This window comes from Indicator indicator, chromosome 7 (assembly GCF_027791375.1).
Source record: "Indicator indicator isolate 239-I01 chromosome 7, UM_Iind_1.1, whole genome shotgun sequence".
Lineage (NCBI taxonomy): Eukaryota > Metazoa > Chordata > Aves > Piciformes > Indicatoridae > Indicator > Indicator indicator.
Genome location: NC_072016.1, coordinates 32,401,208 through 32,421,634, shown reverse-complemented (window position 1 = coordinate 32,421,634; position 20,427 = coordinate 32,401,208). Strand labels below are relative to the sequence as shown.

At 41.6% G+C, this 20,427-nt stretch overlaps 1 protein-coding gene across 1 annotated transcript in view; it reads left to right on the top strand.

Moving 5' to 3' along the window:
* Positions 1-17,411, top strand: part of C7H10orf90 (chromosome 7 C10orf90 homolog) — a 77,186-nt gene extending 59,775 nt beyond the window's left edge. Inside the window, exons 6-10 of the mRNA XM_054382720.1 lie at positions 800-996; positions 2,405-2,606; positions 15,497-15,560; positions 16,721-16,820; positions 17,373-17,411. Coding sequence (XP_054238695.1) covers positions 800-996; positions 2,405-2,606; positions 15,497-15,560; positions 16,721-16,820; positions 17,373-17,411 — 602 coding nt within the window. The remainder of the gene's footprint in view (positions 1-799; positions 997-2,404; positions 2,607-15,496; positions 15,561-16,720; positions 16,821-17,372) is intronic.
* The last annotated feature ends 3,016 nt before the right edge of the window (positions 17,412-20,427 follow it).

Below are 20,427 nucleotides of genomic sequence, written 5' to 3'. Positions count from 1 at the left end.
TCCCAAAAGGGCTGTCAAGCCTTGGAACATGCTGCCCAGGGCAGTGGTGGAGTCCTCATCCCTGGAGGGATTTCAAAGCTGTGTAGATATGGTGCTGAGGGACATGGTGTAGTGGTGGACTTGGCTATGCTGGGTTAACAATTGAACTAAGTGATCTTAGAAGTCTCTTCCATTCAAAACAATTCTGTGATTCTAACCTCTTGTGTTTTGTTGGTTCTGGGGGGTGGGTTTCTTTAGGTGTGGTGTTTTTGTGGGTTTTGGTTTTGGTTTTTTCCTGTGGAGTCATTGTACTGGCTAATGAACAGAGAGAAATGATAGAAAACAAGCTGTGTTATCAGCAAAGGCAAAAACAAGTATAGTGTTTGTGAAAGCCTCAGTATGGTCAGGAGAAATGATATGTGATTAAGGTCTGTAACAATGTGCTATTTCCCACAATACATGCAGTAAATGGAAATGAATTCAAGCTGCAAGTCAGAGGGTGATATTCTTTGCTTTCCATGATGTAACAGTGCCACTGAAGTCTCTGGGTTTTGGGAAGCAAATCCCAGCAAACGGAGCTAAGCATCTGAGCAGTTAAATTGTGCTTTGATGTGACGTCTGGCTTCATGCGAAAGACGTTCTGGGTGTCACGGGGCACTGAGTAGCCCCTATGGTTAGATTTGATCTATTTTGCTTAATGAGGCCTATTAATAATACCTTGGCATTCTTATTTCGGGAATTGCCCTCTATGTCTAATGAGGTGGAGAACCCAATAAGAAATTCACCATGCACTCTTAACGAACTTTTAAATCTCTCAAAGGTGATTACGAATTCTGTGCTTCAAGTGACAAAGTACAGAAGTGTGAGATGGAGGAGGACAAGTGGGACGGAGCCTGTGGGGTAGCACTATCTACAGTTTATCTGCTAGATGTTCCTAATGAGAAAAATGACCCATACATTCAGCCACAAACCAGAAACCTCCTGGAGAAAACTTCACCAGCCCCATGCACTCTGCGGGTAAAACATCAATTTGTTGTTTAATATGGGGATTGATTGACTGATTTTTTTAAAAATTATTATTAACAATCCTCTCTCTCTCTCTCTTTTTACTTCTGTCTTCCCTCCCCCTCTGTTTATTGGTTTTTTGTTTTTTTTAATGCATTGTATTTGTTTAATGGGGCTAATAAGAAAGATGGGGACAGTCTTTTTAGTAGGGCCTGTTGTGACAGGACAAGAGGGAATGAATTTAAACTGAGAGGGGTACATAGAAGGAAGAATTTTTTTACGCAGGGTGGTGAGACACTGGCCCTGGTTGCCCTGAGAGGTGGTTGAAGGCCCATCCCCAGAACCATTCTAAGTCAGGTTGGACAGGCCTTTGAGCAACCTGTTTTAGTTGCAGATGTGCAGTGCAGGGGAGTCTGACTAGGTGGCCTTTATAGGTTCCTTCCAACCCAAGCCATTCTAGGAAGTGACCGGGGGCAGAAGTTCGCGCTTCCTTGATTTTCTTCCATTCCAGTGAAGTTCTAGGATCACAGAATCATAAAACATTTCATAAAAATGGGAAAGACCATAAATGATAAGTCCAGCCATTACATTTTGGTAGCTTGCATCAGCTACTGAGACTTGCTTGGCCGTCTGGTTGTAAAAGTTCCCTGTTCTAAGCCCCACCTGACATTCCTGCAGAGGAACTTGGTAAAAGTTTGTGGATTTACAAATTTCCTAAAGACCCTTTTGAACTTACAGCTTGAAAATGCCAGTTTCCCCAAATGTACACCACATCCAATACCAGGAGTGGCAGCCATAGGTGAGGACATGACCTCACGTTGGTACCAAGGTCCAGCAGCCAATACGCTTTCCTGCTTTCTGCCCTGGCATATGTTGTAGGCCAGCCTCTGCTCCTGTCTTGTGTCCTGAGACATTCCTAAATGTTGAAGCAGCCTTTGACTGGAAAGCATTTTCTTTCTGAATCATTCATGACTAGATTTGCTTGACAGTCTAAATAAACAGGAAAGTTTGTGAACTGTCAGTGGCAAGCTGCTTCGGCGATGGGGTGTGAGAAGGAAGTAGGCAAAACATCAAGAACTTGAATTTGGATAACTTATAAAAATATGTAGTTCAGAAAACATATGGATGTGTTTTCTGAAAGTCGCTGGATTGTTGGCTTGGTGGTTGTTTTTTGGTGTTGTGTTGTTGTTTGTTTGTTTGTTTTAAGAAATTCTCCTTTGTCTGACCTGGAAATTTCACACCAGGGCAGCTTTCTAAGAGCAAAAGGAAGTAAAGACAGATATAAAAGCAGCTTGCTGATTTCCATGTTGTCAAGCAATCCTTTTCACTGATAGTCTGTTGTTGAACCCCATCCGATGCATATCACATGGTTGGGTTTTTTAATGCTTTCAATACAAAGTGATTTCTCTGTTTCATTTAGGAAGCACTTGAAATCCATAACCCTCAGTTCATCTCTCGTTCACAAGAAAGACTGAAGAGGCTTGAACATAGGATCCAGCTGAGGAAAGCCCAGCAGAGCAATGCTCCTGCAAGCAACCAAGGAGGGCTTCTTGCTCGCAAGCTTTCCTCCACATCTACTTCAAGCAAAAAAAAGCAGTACACCGTTCCTCACCCCCTCAGTGGTAAGTGGAACTGTGACCAGCAGTGGGTCTGTAGCTATGGCAATGGAAGGAGTTTTCCTTGGGGACTTGCCATTGTCACATGCAGTTGTGTTCTTCAGCATGATGCAAGTTGCTGCTAGTTTTAGAGGTGATAGCAGTAATAGAATCATGAAGTTGTAGACTGGTTTGGGTTGGAAGGGACCTTTTAAAAGTCATCTAGTCCAACCTCTTGCAGTCAGCAGAGACATCTGCAACTAACCTGACCTGAAATCGTTACAGGGATGGAATGTCTGGGCAACCTGGGCCAGCATCTCACCATACTTGGCTTGATTTTTTTTTTTTTCTTAATCTCTGTAGTCTAAATCCTTTTTTAGTTTAAAACCATCACCCCTTGTCTTGTCACAACAGGCACTGCTAAAAGTATTGTCCTCATCTTTCTTTTAAGTACTGAAACATCTCAATAAGGTCTTCCTGAAGCCTCTTCTCCAGGCTGAACAATCCCAACTCTGTTTGTCCTCATAGGAATGGTGTTCAATCCCTCTGTTAAATAAATGGCATTTCGTACCTGTCATGGCTCACAGAAAGACCAGTTTGGGGAGAAAAGTGACAGGTAGAGAGACAGATGGGATGTGAGAGTAGGAATCCAAGTCTGGTGGTCTCAGCAACTGCAGGTATGGACTTGCCGCTTGGCTCATAAAGCCCTCAGCAGTTGAGCTAGCTGTGAAACAACACTTGTCTGCCCAGCAGCTCTATACAAGACTGCTAAATCAATGTATCTAAACTCTGTGATTTCCTAATTCAAGTTGATTAGGCTGGTTTATTACTCTAGTGGCAAACAGATTCAATATCTGGTGAGTAAAATGATTCTCTGAGAAGCTCCCTACACTCCCTCCCAATAACACCTCTGCAAATATTACCTCTAGACTCAAGATGTTAAACAAATTACTTTTGTTTATTTTTTCTTTACTTTTTTTTTAAATTGCCATCTGGATGATACTTAATCAGTTGACTGATAAAAGGATTCATTGAATTGACTAGCATCCCTCTTTATATTTTGGGTTTTAATTAGTGGCATTTTGAAGCGCCATTATTCTACTGAAAAGTAAATCAATTGAAAAGTTTAAGCAACTCAGTGGGTCACCTGGAAGAAGCAGGAAAACAAATCTTTGATGTTCTCAACACTAGGGAACATAAATATTTTTTGATCTCCATGGAACGTGATTGGGTGTGGAAAAACTGGGTGCAGTCCTGTCTCAAGGCTCTTGGAATGCTTTGCATTGGAAGCTACAGATGTGCACATGTGTGCTGTTTGTTGTGGTAGGACAGAGTCTGTCTTCAGCTACATAATGAGGTTTTATAGTAAGACTCGAATAAACACAAGTAAACAAATCACAAAGCATGAATTATGGTTTAAAAGTTGATGAAATTCATTCCCCACTTCAGTTTCCCAAGTTTATGTAGTTGGGTTCAGATCTTTCAGAGCTGTACTGCGCTGTGGTTCTAGAAGTCTGTGCCAGCACCAGCAACCCTCTCTGCAGGCACTGACACAGACCAGGAGTTAAAGTGGTAAATATCATAGAATCACAGAATTATTTTGGTTGGAAAAGGCATTTAAGATCGCTGAGTCCATCCATTATCTAATTCTACCTAGTCTGCTGCTAAACCATGCCCCTCAGCATCACATCTCTGCGTCTTTCAAAGACCTCCAGGGATTCAACCACCTCCCTGGGCAGCTTGTTCCAGTGTTTGAGAACCCATTCAGGGAAGAAGTTTCTTCTAATAGCCAACCTAAAACTCCTCTGGTACAACCTGAGGCCATTTAGTGTCATTCTATCACTTGTTAACTGGGAGAAGAGACCAACCCCTGCCTTGCTCAAACCTCCTTTCAGGTAGTTGTAGAGAGTGAGGTCTCCTCTCACCCTCCTTTCTCTCCAGACCGAACAACCTGAGTTCTCTCAGCTTCAATTCTTAAGACTTGTTCTCCAGACCTTTCACCAACTTTGCTGCCCTTCTCTGGACACATTCCAGCACCTCAATGTCCTTCGTGTAGTGAGGGCCTCAAAATTAAACCCAGTACTCATGGTGTGGCCTCACCAGTGCTGGGTATGGATGCACAATCACTTTCCTGGCCCTGCTGGTCACAGTGCTCCTGATCTTCTGCTTTGTTTGATCATCTTTGAAAGCACCCCAAACCCATCTGCAAATATGTTGTGAAACAGAATTGAGAAGTTAAACCCAGTTCTCCTTAAATTATAATTAAAAATTAAAATTTTATGCTTGTTTAATGAGTAATAAAAGCATAATATTGAAATATATTCATTAATTATTCAAGTAAAATACTATTTTCCTCTATTAGTGGCTGAGTGTTAAAGATGAATTTGACTAGAGAATCTTTAGTTTCTGTATCTCATCTGCCTTCTTGTAGCTACATGTAATTTTCTGTTTGTGAGATGTCAATTTTTTTTATAATGACAGAAGCATCCCATGTCTGCTATTTAGCATAACTTTAATATTGGACCTCCTAGATGCCTGATAAAGCACAGCCATCTAGGCTGCAGTTCAGAGGGTTGTATAGGAGTGTACTGAGCATATTTAATTTGCTCTGAGTCCTGACAATTGGTGGTTTAGGACTTCTCCTGGTGCATGCTACTGTACAGAAGGATTAGTACCATTAATGAATCCCAGAGCAGAGGATCTTTGTTTCCTACAGATGGTTTCCTAGCTGTAACTCTTCTTGCGGAAGAGACAAGGCTGTCCCCCTGGTGCACACCAATGGCACTGGGTGCATGTATCCTTCTGCTGTCTCTGCTGATGACATCCCTGTCCCTCTGTTGGTACAAGCTTCTCATTCCTTCTGCCAGCTTCCAAAGCTTAAAGGAAGAGATCTTTTATTGTCATTGTTATTCTCTGTTATCTGAGAAAGCCATTTTAGCACGTAATATCTGCACTTAAAGCAACAAAGAACTTCATCTCATGTTTTAGAAAACAGAAGGAAAATGAAAGGAAAATGCAGCTGTAGTCCAAGTAGGGATGCAAGCACATTTTCCAGAATGTGGTCCATCTGCCTGGGGTGCACAGACCTGTCCTACATCACATGTACGTTCCTGTGGTCATCTGGAAGCCTGTGTCTGTTGCAGTCACTTATAAAGGCCAAGAGAGATATTAGAGTTCAGCCATCATTAGAAGTCAAGGGAACTGGGCACCAAACACTTGTGCACAATGCAGGGCTGTTCCTTTGCTACATAGCCATAGGTATTTTATTTGATACTGGTACCTACTGCTTTTCTTGTTCTTCCTGCTAGTCTTGAAAAATCTCTGCTGGGTTTCTTGGTATTGGGAATCTGGCTGCTCTTTCACAGCAGCATACATTGAAACAACATTTGAAATTAAGAACCCAGGAGGGTAAAACGATGGCTTGGAAACTTGCTTAGGTATACAATGTTGTATTGATGGCACCTCTAGGCTTTAGGGTGGTGACCTTGTGGTTGCTTTTTCAGTAAGATGATTTCCCCCTTTCTTGTTGTTTCTCTCTCCTGATGTCTTTGAGATTTGTGGAGGTAGAGGTCTTTATGACTGAGGTTCATAGGGCTCATTGCCAACATACAAAAAAGACCATTGGAAAAATGTATGAGGGTAGGAGCAGGTTGGCTGATGAGTTTAATTTCCACTGAGCCCAACCCGGTGACCCCCAAGGATGGATTATAAGTGCATTTGTGGTTGGGCAGGAGTAGAGTGTCTCTGTGCAACCCTGGAGGAGCTTACAGAGCAGGTCATTGCAGCATATTTGCTGCAAGCATTGCCAATAACATGAGTTATCCATTTAGTTTTCCATCCCTAGAGGACATTCCCTGGTCCAGCTCCCCATGAGTGCATCTGTGTCTGCATGGGAAGGTATAACAGGAGGGGGACAAGTGGGACAACCTGCTTTTGTGTGGGTGTAAATGGGGGTTAACTGCAGCCCAAGATGATGAAAAGTTTCCTGCAGTATTATCTCTATGAAATAAGCTTGTTACAGGGGCTTCAGTCTGCATTTTTCAGCTTTTATTTCAGTAAAATAATTTTCACCAAGAAAAAAAGAGCAAAAACCTTGAGAGATTTTTCTCCACCTGAGATTATTCTATCAGACTAAAGTGTCTTTATTGATAAGCCTGGAGAAGAGAAGGATGCAGAGAGACCATCTTGTACTTTTTCAGTACTTAAAGGCCTATGAAAAGATGGGGGCAGACTTCTTAGCAGGGCATGTTGTGACAGGACAAAGGGTGATGGTTTTGAACTAAAAGGGGAGTTTTAAACTAGAGGTAAGGAAGGGATTTTTTTACATGGTGGCGAAGCGCTATCACAGGTTGCCCAAAGAGGTGGAAGATGCCTCATCCCTGGAAACATACCAGCATAAGTTGTTTGGGGCTCTGAGCAACCAGATCTAGTCGCAGATGTCCCTGCTGACTGCAGTGGGATTGGACTAGATGACCTATAAAGGTCACTTCCAACCCAAATCATTCTATGCTAATATCAAGTTATTAGCTAGTAGAGCTTTCCAGTGTTTTGCCAGTGTTGTTACAACTCTAGTTCTTGTAGGAGAAAAAAAAATAATTGCTCTTCCACATCACTTCTATGTTAATACCAATATCTGTGCAGTTTCTGCTTGCCTCTTCATCCTCAAAAAAACCCAAGCTTTTTACCAACTCACAAACAGGATTTTACAAAATGCTGGAAGCAATCTTAGCGAAATGAAAATGTTTACCCTGCAGAAGATTTTTATCATCACAAGAACGCTTTGAAGGCAGAGAACCTGCAACCCTCATGCTGGCCTTTGTGCTGTGTAATGTGTGCTGCTCCACTTTGAGAGCACTAATTAGTCCAAGATAGACTACTCTGCTGTTGACTATGTCGAACAAATTAGAGATCCCACTGTGATGAACTGAATAGAAACAATGTTCAAATAACTGGGTTTAAATCTCAAAAACCATGATGTAATTACTTCAGTGACAGGACTACCAGCTGTTTATGGGCCTTTAAATCTGCATAATGAACAGCCTTGTGATCTGACTGTACACAGGCACTTTCAGGGGTTTCAAAAGATTTCTTGGGCACGTATGGTTTTTTCGTACCTTCCATTTTCCTCCCTTTTGAGAGGGTGATGGTTGATTGGAAAAGGCAATGTAAGTTGAATGTTTACCATTCGGCCCCTACTGTGGTGCCTGCTGTGTTTCTCTGGATTTGAATCTAAATCCTGTATCTTTAGTAGTATTTTGGAAACAAGCTCATACCTCCTCAGTTGTGCTTCTAAACCTTTCCAAAGAGCTTTCCTGAAACTGCAAACCCAGGAGGGTGAGGGTTACAGTTTGTTTATTTGTGCTTTCAAGGGGTTTGTTTCTACAATCTCTGTGCCAGGGAGGTTTTCATTTGAACTGTAAAGAGAAGATAGAAATCAGAGAATTTGCAGTAGGTGTGCAGCCAGCAAATCCTGTAGCCATTAAAATGCGTCCTTGTGGTCTTCTCATCAGCCATCAATGGCATTTGATGTTTGCAGCCACCAGCCTGTCTCTATTTGTGTGTGGCTCAAGTTGTGCCATTTTGTGTGTTCCTTTCTCCTGTCAAAACCCAGCGCAAGCAGTAGTGCCCCTGCTCCTGCTGGCACATGTCCTCTTGGTTAAGGCTGACAGCTCTGAATAAAGACTAAGCTGCAGTCAGGTAATTGAATTAGGAAGGGGACTGACCTATCTTTATGATACTATTAGTCATCACATTGATTAGAGCAGTGCCTGAGTCAGATAAACATGGCAGCGCCTGCTGGTTGCTGGCAATGGGTGACACAACCTCTCAGGAGCCTGGTGCTTGGACAGGGGAGGAAGTGATGCAGTGAATGGGGTGACCAGCATGTCCCCTCCTTGCTGTCATGCTTGCAGAGAGAGAGATAGGCAGCCTCTGTGCAAAGAAGGTGGCACTGAATTGGCAAATCCTCAGATATGAATTGTTTTCTGTGTGGATGATGGCAGTGTTGAAACAATCTGCCTTATAATGGGTGACTCAAGAAGCTGGCGGATAATTTCACTGGAGTCTTGAGGTAAGACAAATCAAAAGATGTAATTTTGGTGAAGGATGTTTTAATCCAGGAGTAAAAGGTCTGATTTCACCTATGATTAGAAACTGGAAAAATTAGTATTAGCTGTTGGGAATTTTATTGAAGAATAATTTAATCTTCTGATGAATTTACCAAGATCTGTCATACTTTGTTATATTTTTTTTCCCTAAATAAATGTTATGCTTTTCATGATCTAATCAAAATTTATTTGGAAAGCCATGTGAGATGCTAATTAATATTTCTTTTTTCTGGATGAAATCCAGAAATATTCAAGTATCACTTGAACAAAGGAGATTGAGATGTCCTGCATCAGGCTTAAACTTAATCTAGTATGAACATGTTTTCATAAATATGTAAATTTAACAGCTTTTTTAGAGGTACTTGTGATTGTGAAGACTGAATCACAGAATCATTTTGGTTGGAAGAAACCTTCGAGATCATCAAGTCTGACTGGTATCCCAACATTGCCAGGTCACCTCTAGACTGTGTCCCTCAACACCATATCTACATGCCTTAAATCCTTTCAGAGATTGTGACTCCACCACTCCCTTGGAGTGGTGAAATAGTAAGTGAAGTGTTTAGGAGGATTAGAAATCTCAGTAGCCACAGTGTAGAACAGATCTGAAGAACTTGAACCATTCATGAAGCATCTTCCTCTGGATAGTCTTGGGTGAAGGACTACTTTTGAGCTTCAGCATTTCTCTGAAGTGAGAACAAAGCCCAGGCAATTTTACCATCAAACCTCTCACCAAAGGGTTGTTGCATTTTTTTTTTTTTTATAAATAATACCAAAACCTCATCTGTTGACTGCAGATGGAGTAATTCATTGCATGAAGTCATTGACATACAATGTGCAAATGTTTGGGTGGCACCCTTGGGTGTAGGCACTAGTTTATGCTCTCTGGATGAATTCCCAGTGGGGTGCTATGGGCACACTAAGCTGAATGCCATCTTCATATTTGTGCTGGTGGATGAGAAGTTCAACATGAGCCACCAGTGTGCACTTGCAGCCCAGAAAGCAAATCACATCCTGGGCTGCAGCAAGAGAAGCATAGCCAGCAGAGGAGCAGAGCAGGAGAATCACCTCCCTGCTCGCATGAGGACAGACTCTCCTATGAGAGAGTTGGGATTACTCAGTCTGGAGAAGAGAAGGGTCTGAGGAGACCTTATTGTGGCCTTCCAGTATCTGAAGGGGGTCTACAAGAAAGCTGGTGATGGACTTTTTAGGGTGTCAGGTAGTGATAGGACTAGGAGGAATGAAACAAAAATAGGAATGGGTAGATTCAGATTGGATGTTAGAAAGAAGCTCTTCATCATGAGGGTGGTGAGACACTGGAACAGGTTGCCCAGGGTGGTGGTGGAAGCCCACTCCTTGGAGGTTTTTAAGGCCAGGCTGGATGTGGCTCTGGGCAACCTGATCTAGTGTGAGGTGTCCCTGCCCATGGCAGGGGGGTTGGAACTGGATGATCCTTGAGGTCCCTTCCAACCCGGACAATTTTATGATTCCATGATCTTAGATTCAAGGTTAATTTATTTTTCAGGAAACTGTTGATTTTTACAAAGGCAATTTTTTTTTGTTTTTTTAAAATCCTTTATATCTTAGGACTTCTCTGGGCAAGTGGGCTTTTGCTGATTTTTTTTTATTTCTTTTTCTTCAGTTCAAGAAAAAATCAGCTTAATTGGAGAGCTGCCACTCTAAGTGCTCTGTTGTTCAGGCACTGGCAACACATCCTCAAAGGCACATTTTAGCTCCTAACAAACTAGGAGAATTTGCATTCAGATTAGGAGAAAATATATATTTGGCTGAGTTTAGCCTTTGTTAAGTTTTGCCGCTCTTTTAAGTGCTTTAGTGGTAAATAGTAAGTTGGGGTGGTTCCAACACAATCATTTTATCTGTTCCCCATTTAAACATTTACTGACTTCTTGAGCAGGAATGTTATTCATCCTGTGTGAGCTGCAGTTTAACATTAGTTAAAATACGTTACAGTGATGATCCATTTACCTTCATTTACAACTTGAAGTGGCTTCATTCTCCCACTGTGGAGACGCCAGACAGCAATTGCACACAGTGTTGATGCAAATACCAGAGGCTCAGTAGTTTCACAAGGTCTGAATAAAGCACCAGTGAAGTGTTTCATACCTACCTGTCTATACCTTTTTTTTTTTTTTTCTTTTTAACTGCCATGCATTGCTGGAAATGCTGAATGCCTGCTCTGAAATCTTCTCCTTTCTATCCTTCAGAATAGTTTTCTCCAGAAGTAATACAATGCTATGAAATTTGGTAAGGAACGTTGATGAAATGCAATTTAGAAGACTATCAACTTGTGGAATTATCTACTTTATGCCCTACTCTGATCTTCTCTTGGTAGGAAAGAATGTTAATTCAGGTCTTCATGATATGTTTGGCAGGTTATTACAGCTCTGTATGTCTGCTGCACTTCGGCTTTGAAATATGCTTTCTTCTCTGTATGGAATACAAATGTTTAAATGCACATATGATTTTTATTTTCTCATTTAATACCAACTTTTATTTATTGTCCCTTTTTTTTAAATTCTGATCTTAAAATCCACCAAGGATTAGCTTTATTTCTGCTCCATGCTTGCATGTGTTGGTTTTTTTTATCTTGTACATAGCAACCTGAGAGTGACACAAAATATACTACATGAGTCATACAATCATGGAATGGTTTAGTTTGGAAAAGACCTTAAAGGTCATCTAGTCCATTCTCCCCTGCAGTGAGCAGGGACATCTGCATCTAGTTCAGGTTGCTCAGAGCCCCCAAACAACCTGACCTGGAAGAGTTCCAGGGATGGAGCATCTAAGCACTCCTCTGGCCAACCCATGCCAGTGTCTCACCACACCAGGGTGTCACCACCCTCCGTGTGAAAACTTCTCTTATCTAAATCTCCCTCTTTTAATGTAAAACCATCACCCCTTGTCCTGTTGCAACAGGCCCTTCCAAAAAGATTGCCTCCATCCTTTTTGTAGCCCTCTTTAGCTACTGGAAGGCTACAAGAAGATCTCCCCAGAGCCTTTTCTTTTCCAGCTGTACAACCCCAACTGTCTCAGCCTGTCCTCACAGCAGAGGGCTTCTATTTTCAGATCATTTTTGGGGCTTTCTCTGTGCCTGCTCCAGCAGGTTCAGATCCTTCTTATCCTTGAATACGTACTTCTAAGTGTTACCCTTACTACTCCAAGCTGCTCCATACAAGGTAGTTTTATGACCAAGGTAGATTTTTTTTTTTTCTTGGAGGATTTTCCCCAGTGTCTCTTTTTAATCTTTTTTATCAAAGCCTCCAAAACAGGCACATGCATAGTTCCAGGTTGCTTGGTGGGCAGTGATGGGTCAGATATGCCCTTCAAGGCTTTTCTCACCCATCAGGAGAGGATTACTCTGGAGGAACCCACACAGCTCTTGGCCGCTGCAGTCCTTCCCAGCCCTTGAACACAGAGCCCAGCCCATCTTAGCAACTCATATTAAAAATACAGATTAGCTTGTGAGGCTGTTGGCAAGACAGATCCTGCAGATCCTTGGCTGGGTTTTTCATCCCTCCCATGTTCTGGTGGCTATGCACAGGGGTCTGGAAATGTGAATGTTAACAGCTTTTATTTAGGAAAAAGGGGATTCCTAAGATCACTAGCTTTGTTCCACAAATCCAATGTCTGACAATTTGTGGAATAAAAGTTCATGAATTTGAGCAGATGTCACTGATGGTACATAGGAAACCATATGAAAGTTGGTCTCTGTGCTGGCCAGTCATTCTCTCTGATGGTATTGCATCTCATGTGAGGTCCAGTTTGACTTACTGTGTGAGGGCTTAGTGCAGGTAGTGCAGGTGTCTGTGGTGTTATTTGTAGTGCCCTCAACTACTCTTCTGTGCCCAAGGACAGAGGAACACACAAGGAACTGGTTGTGACATCAAGGATCTCGTACTGAGAACCATATTGCCACACAGACAAAAGAGATGCTTGAATTTACTGTGCAAATTGAAGTCCTCCTATTTTTTATACTTTTTTTTTTTTTTGATGCTACAGAGAATGCCAAGTAATGGGTTTATACAATTTCACTCTGATCCCTTGCTGCTATTGGGGTTAGGGGATGTGCTTTGTGGGAAGGAATGCATCCTACAGCTCTGAGCTGTCAGAATGAGGAGCACAACCTCAAGCTGCAGGAGATGACTATGTGGCTGCTCTGAAGTGTGCTGGAATCCATGCTGCTCCCAGAAAATCAATGACCTTGGACCCAAATCCTTTGCCAGGACCATTTGGGTCACAGACAATCTGCCCCCTTAATTTTCATGGTTATTTGGACAGCAATAGCATCAGAGTGTTTATTCCTCTTAAGCTAATTAACATGTAAATGAGCATAAACCCACTAATAAAGAAAAGTAAAATTAAGTTTTCCTAGCAAACTGGGCATGATGCTGGTGTGCACTGAAGATTTAATATGCATGATTAAGTGTAGACAATTACTAAGTGGAGAAAAGTTAGTCCTTGGACAGAGGAGGCTTCGGGATCTCCTCTCCTTTCTCAGTTTGTGTTTTGAAACCTGTACCAGTCCAGAGGAGAAAAGGCTGCAAAGCTCCTTTTTTGTTTTTACATCAAGATAAAGCAGTGATCTTACAGAACATGCAGGATTTCTGTGAGAAATGCAGTAAATGTGAATGAGACTTTGCCTCTGGGTGTAGCCCCATGAGCTGCTCAGGGCTGTTTGGTTGTGAATGCATCTCCCTAAATAGCCTTCCCTGTGTTAAACTGCAGGGAAGCAGATCTGGTGCTGAAAGAGTCTTATCTTGGGCAATGGTCACTGGGTCTGCTCAGGGCCAGAGTTTGCCTTAGGCAGTTCTGGAACAAATTATTCTCTGTATTTACTTCTCTGCCTTGATTATTGTGTTTTGTCTCTTCAGTAGGGTGGCAGAAAGAGGTCGACGTGGTGCCTGCTGTGACATATATTATGTCTTCTGAACTTGGAAAGTGGAGGGGTTTATAAGTTTGCACATAGATTTGTCTTATGCATGTGTTTTGTGAATGTACTGGCAAATACCTTTGATGTTCGGGTAACTGGACAGGGCATCATGCTGCTGTCCTCAGTGCTCCAGGGAAACTGGCTGGACCTGGGTGGGCAGGCATAGGCAGTGCTCTGGTTCTCCTCGTATTCAGAGACCAGAATGTAAACCCCTTTCTTTCGTATGCCTGAACTGAGAAGTTCAAGTTAAAACTGTCCATGTCACCTGTGTGCATTAGGGTAGCAGCTTGTGCACTCCAGGGGTGTTCCTTCCCCACCTCTGGATGTGTTCTGCTGTAGAGAGGGATGATCCTGCATCCCATCTCCCCTCTTTTTCTTTCATTGTCTTGGTGTAAATCTGAATAACAGCTGGGCAGGCAGCAGTTCTCTACTCCATCCTCTTCCTGATAAACTTACACAACCTCAAGGAATCCCAGCATGGTGGGGGGGTTGGAAGGTACCTCTGCTAAAGCAGGGGCACCCAGAGCAGGTTGCTCAGGATCACATCCAGGTGGGTTTTGGAATCTCTCCAGAGATTCCAACCTCTATTGGGCAGCCTGATCCAGTGCTCTGACATCCTTACAGCAAAGAAGTTTTTTGTTATGTTGCCCCTTGACCAATCTCCTTCATCAAGAATCAGTTCTATTTACATCATTTCTGACTTCCCACCTTGTACAAACATCATCCCTACCCATTCAGAGATCATTTTTGAAAGGAAGGTGTTAGAATCATCCATTTCTGAGACTCATGGACTGCTAAGATCAGTAATTATTTTCCTGTATCCAGGGAAAAGCTGATTGGAATTATTCTAGAGATCTTCATATTTGATCAGGAGAGGGTAATTTAATTTTCTTCCTCCTAACATGATGCATTATTCACAGCCCTGCAAAACAGATGTAAATTGAGTCAGAAATGATCATACCAGGCCAGGTTCCCAACACACACCACCTGAGGATGTGGCCAGTGTGCGAGGGTGTAGTTGCCTACACAAAGGTGGGGAAGATAAATCACTTAGAATCATAGAATGATTTCAGTTGGAAGAGAACCTTAAAGGTCAACCCTGCTGTAGTCAGCAGGGAGATCTTCTGCCAGAGCTACGAACAACCTGACCTGAAATGGCTCCAGGGATGGGGCATCTACCATCTCTCTGGGCAATGTCACTTGATAAAGCTGAGATCATTGCTGGTTCTTGATCTGAATAAAGGGTGTACACAGCTGCATGTGCCATGACAGAACTGATATGCAATTAAAGTAAACAAACTCTGCAAGGAAGGTGGTTGCCATGGGTCTTGTCCATCCTTTTTCTGTTGGACAGCTTCTGGAACCAATTCATCTCCAGGCTTTCCATTGACCTCTGGAGATTTGGATCTGGTCTTAAGCCATCAGAAATTTATAGAATCATAGACTGGTTTGGGTTGAAAAGGACCTTTAAAGGTCATCTATTTCAATGCCCCAATCTTTCTTATAGCCTCCTCTTAAAGTACTGTGAAAGGCCACATGAAAGTCTTCCTGGAGCCTTCTCATCATCAGGCTGAACAACCCTAACTCTCACAGCAGGAGGTTTCCAGCCCTCTGACCATTTTACTGGCTGCTGGACTCACTCCAGTAGGTCCATGTATCACCTGTACTGAGGAGTCCAGAGCTGGACGCAGCACTGCAGGTGGCATCTCACTGGGGAGGAGCAGAGGGGCACAATCATCTTCCTTGAGCTTCTTATCAGAAACTGAATCAGAAATGGGGTATGATGATTACATGAAATATGACATTTAACATTTCAGTAAATGTAGATTCCTCTGACATTAACTTTGTTTTGCTTCTGCTAGATAACCTCTTCAAACCAAAGGAAAGATTCATTCCAGAGAAGGAGATGCATATGAGATCAAAAAGGTATCAACTGCTTCTGCTTAGAGCTTGTTGTGAATTGCTGCCATCTCATACCTAAGGCACCTTCCTATGCTGGAGTGTTGATCTGTCAGTCTGCTTGCCTCATTTTTGTGCTGTGCTCAAGGTTTTCTTCCACTGTATCTGTGTGAGGCATCTGAGCCAACTGTGCCCTTTGAGCACTCAAAGCATGGGATACCTATGGCATGAACACTAGATCCCTGGCAAGTACCTTACTATTGGACATTCAAAAATAGAAGCAGTCACTTTGTTGGTTTTTTCTTTTTTTTCAACCTGATTATGGGATATAGTGTGGGAATCATAGCAAGCAGTTAGGAATGTGGTGTCTGATCTTAAATTACAGTGTACTTCATGTCATTGTTTACAGCAAGGAAAGCTCCATGTGGCTACCATGCAGATTATATTCCATTTTTAGGAGTTCTCGAGATGTGTCACATTTCTTTTCTCCAAAATACAGTCCCCAGCCAACACAGGCTGCTTCAAGACCTCAATATTGCAAAGTATTACGAGGAAAAATCAGAATTTATCAGACTTTGTATGAATGCAAAGAACAGGACTGCTGCAAAGGAAGGTCCAGCTTTCTTTTCATATCCTTAGAAATTTTGTTATTGATTTCAATGCAAAAAGATCAGACCAAGTCACCTTTTTGAGAGCAACTCACTTTTTATGCGTTCATTGGTGAAAGGAGTTCCTAATGACAATGAAAAAATATCAACAGCCTACAGATGTTTAATGATAGTTCTCTTGTAATTTAGAAAACTACTTGCAAACAATTTCTTGGTATTAATTTTGTGACATAAATATAAAATGGTGTACTGGCCAGATCCTGGTTTGAATTACTTTGCTGTAAATTGAAACCAATTCCACTGAGCTGATTGGAAGCTACTCTAGAATGATGGTGTTGCGTTGAGATAACCTGATCCCATCTCTCTCTTTTTAGGCCAAAATTAGGAGTGCTTTTCAACAAGGCAAACTTTCTATAAAAACATCATTGTTAATAATTTCTAATTCCTATGTCATAAATCTAATTTGACTACTTATAAATTACAAATATTCCATTGAAGGCAAATGCCTCCTACAGGAAAACCAAATTATTGTTGAGTCGTGGGGATGATGGCATGGCTAACTTTCTAAATTCATTCCAGGATTTATGACAATTTACCTGAAGTAAAAAAGAAACAAGAAGAAAAACAGAAGAGGATCATCATCCAGAGCAACAGGCTGCGTGTTGAGATGTTTAAAAAGGTAAGGACGTACCTTGAATGTCAAGTGTGGTGGTGTCACCCTTGGTTACCTGTGAACGGGGTCCTGCCTGGAGAGCCTGCGCTGACCATGGCTGAACCCTGAGAGCAAAGGATGGGGTTTAAAGCTTGTCCTTGGGGACAGGCTCTTCTTTAAACTTGAAATTAACAGTCAAACCTTGTACAGGCATCAGCAGTCTAGACCTTTCTGTTGTAAAAGTGAGTAATTAGTTGTGGAAGAAAGCTGCATTAGCATGGTTAATCCAGGTGCAGAGCTGAGGCAGTGCCAGATAATCCTGCTCCACCTCACACACAAGCAGTGGTTTTAGTTTAAAAGCTCTCCTTCGCTGTCTAATTTTACACTTCCTGTCCAAGACAGGAAAGCTTTCAGTGCTTTTTTGTTTTGAGCAGCGTATCCAAGAGATGTGAAGTCTGATCATGCCAATACTACCTCACCTATGGTATCACTGAAGACTTCTGCACTTGCATCCACCTCACATCCTTGAAAGGTTTCTTAAGGCTGTTTGTTCCATTGTTTTTTTTTTTTTTTCCCTAGCAATTACTGGACCAGCTCCTTCAAAGAAACACAGAGTGACAAAGGATTCTCTTGCCCATCATCCTAATTGGATCTTGAATGCTGTTGACTGCTAGATAAGCCATAAAATTTACTGTTATCTCACTTACCTGGAGGTATTTTTCTTATCTTTGACTCTTTATATAAAGAAAGGTCATTTATATTTCAACTGAAATTTTAAGGCAACTTTTAAGTAATCAAAGACAGTCTAAAAGGGGAAACAACTGTTCTAGAGCATCACCTTTTGGTTAGTTTACCCAGAGGAAATAATTTGAAGACTTTTTTTTTTTTTTAAATGTAAGTGCTGAATTACAATGATATTATTTATCTTATTTGTTTAAAAGTACACAGTCTTTATAGCAATACAGCTGGGTTTGTAAGGTGTGGAAAACTTATTTCTCTGAAATACTCTTATTGATTTCCTGCGAGTTAAATCCTTGAAGTAAAGCAAAATGAATATCATTATTTGTTGTGTTTAGAAACCAGCTGAAATAGGATTACTACATAATCATAGCAGCAGCAGTTTCACATTACTACTTAACATACCAAAAGGGACCAATATTTGAGTTCTGCAAAGGAGTTTATTCCTGTTTATATAGGGAATCTACATCACAAGCTTACCTGTTAAAGAGGAATATTTAAACATTTGATTCTAACACTATTTTTCTTGGGTTTTTTTTTTTATTGTAGTATATATATTTTACTCTACTTTCTGTAAGCATTAAGTATTTATAGAAATGGCATATTAAGACGTGGTGCCAAGAAATATGTTTGCATCAAAACTGCAAAACTAAAACCATATGTAATGTTGCCTCCAAAAATATTTAAATCTTTATTTGTACATTTTGGAAGTAAAAACCACCAGCTTACAAACCAATGGAGTTTATTTATGGAATAAAATATGAATATAATATTAATTCAACTGCTATGGTTTTATTTGGTGCTGTTAAATATAACACTAGAATTGAAGCTGCTTGAGAAGTCACGCCTTTGTGTGCCACAAATCCTATGGTAAAAAATATTGTCCATAAAAATTATTGCAAGCCTTAACCTCTGTTGCACAAACACTCACTGGAGCTGATTTAAATGAAGCTGGAATTTGTCCTTTATATCTGTGCTTTATTTTTCTAATCTGGCCTCAGATGTAAGGTCAGGTTTTTTGGAAGAGGGATGTTTGTGAGCTGGGCTTTGGCCACTGCGATAGCCTCCAGCTGTGTGACCTGTGCTGGACTCGAGGGACCTGGTTACAGATTGTTCTCTTACTCTCTCTGTTAGATTACTTTGCTTCTTTGTGTTTCAGCTTCCTGGTTTGTAAAGTGGGATTAATGGTGTTAATTTCTGCTCACAGAGAAGACAGATTTATTGAACAATTGATTGAACTCTGCATTCTGGATAGGTACTTTTAAATACTCATCAATTAATTCAATACGTTTCAAGAGGACGTGAAGTGAGAAACAGAAAAAGAAACTACCAGGGTTCTCCCCAGAAAAGCTCTTTTTCATGGAATCCTAAAATGGGTTGTGATGAAAGAGACCTTTATAGGTCACCTAGTCCAATACCCGTGCAAAAAGCAGAGACATCTTCAGCTAGATTAGGTTGCTCAGAGCCCAATCCAAAATGGCCATGAATGTTCCGAGGGACTTTTTAACCAAGAAAGTAATACAGTACTGGAAAATTAAGTCAGGGTTGGACCACAAATGGGTCTAAGAAAAATTTGTAAAAAGGAACTGCAAGAACAAGCATCCTTCAAGCTTTTTACAGCTCCACTGTGTGGTAGATCTGCTGTGGGGGTTCATTGATGCTTCTTGCTGCTCTCCAGGAAAAAATACATGGCCTGTCTCAATGAGGAGGGCCTTTCTCTCTCTGGTGGACTTCTCAGTATCTACCACAGAGTGATAAATTATAGCCATAAACACAACCACACACATAGTCTCTTACACTGAATCTGAAGGATTATCTTGCAAGCTTTTGTCCAGGTAGAGTTCACTACAACAACTGGAGACATTTCCAATAGAAGTCAGGGCCAAGGTCCCCTTTGATTTCAGCAGGAACCCAGCATATTTTCCCCTTGGTTCCCTAGTCTCTGGTTTCTTGACTTCAGAGAAATGCAGCTTTTGTTCATCAAGTTTGTACCCTTTGGGAGTGTTATTTCCTGCACACATCCATAGAGAAATACAATGTACGTTTAAGCCTGCTTTACTATATACATTTAAGCCTGGTTGTGGTCTTACCCTAGAGCTACAGCAAGATGTTTTGGTATAGAGACAAGACATATGGCATTTGGTATCCATGAAGCACACAGCAAGGTACCCACTTCCTGTGTCAGGGATGTCCCCTCCTGTGGGACTGACACCTGGTGCCACCAGGAGAGGAGAGCCCTAAAACTTTCCTGCTGCTTCTCTGGCAGAGTGGAAGCGCCAGTCTTCCTCTTTGGGACCAGACAAGTACTCTACATGGAAATTGGACATATATCCTGAAGGATGCCCAAGAACTAAAGGTAGATTGTTTAATTTGACTGCCATAATATATCCCTCCTCCATGCCCAGTTTTTGATGCCTGTGTAAACGTGTGTAAATCTATTTGACATGCTTCTCACTGTCTAGCTGGGAATGTCGGAGAGAGGAGGTGATCCTCCTTAGGAATCATGGCACCCAGATCTTTGTGAGGAAATGAACCACATTTTGCAACTGGGATGAGCATCACAGGCTTGGTATGACATGGTTCAGCCTGGTTTCTGCCTCTTGGAACCCCCATCATCATGCTGAGCTAGGGCAGGACACTTCTCAACTGACCTGGTTTCCTCTCATTGCTGCTGGTCATCTGTGGAGACAGGGTACCACACTAGCCTACTCCATCCAGCATTCTGAGGTGGAAATTTTCTTGTATAAAAAAGCTTGAGTGTATACCTGGTGAGCAAAATGTATCATGCAAATTGGTGTCTGGGAATGTTTTATGCAATATGGAACCTTTGCTTCAGAAAACCAGAAATTATCTCTGTTGCAAACCTCATTTTCTGGGCTTCAGAAAAGAAGGTATC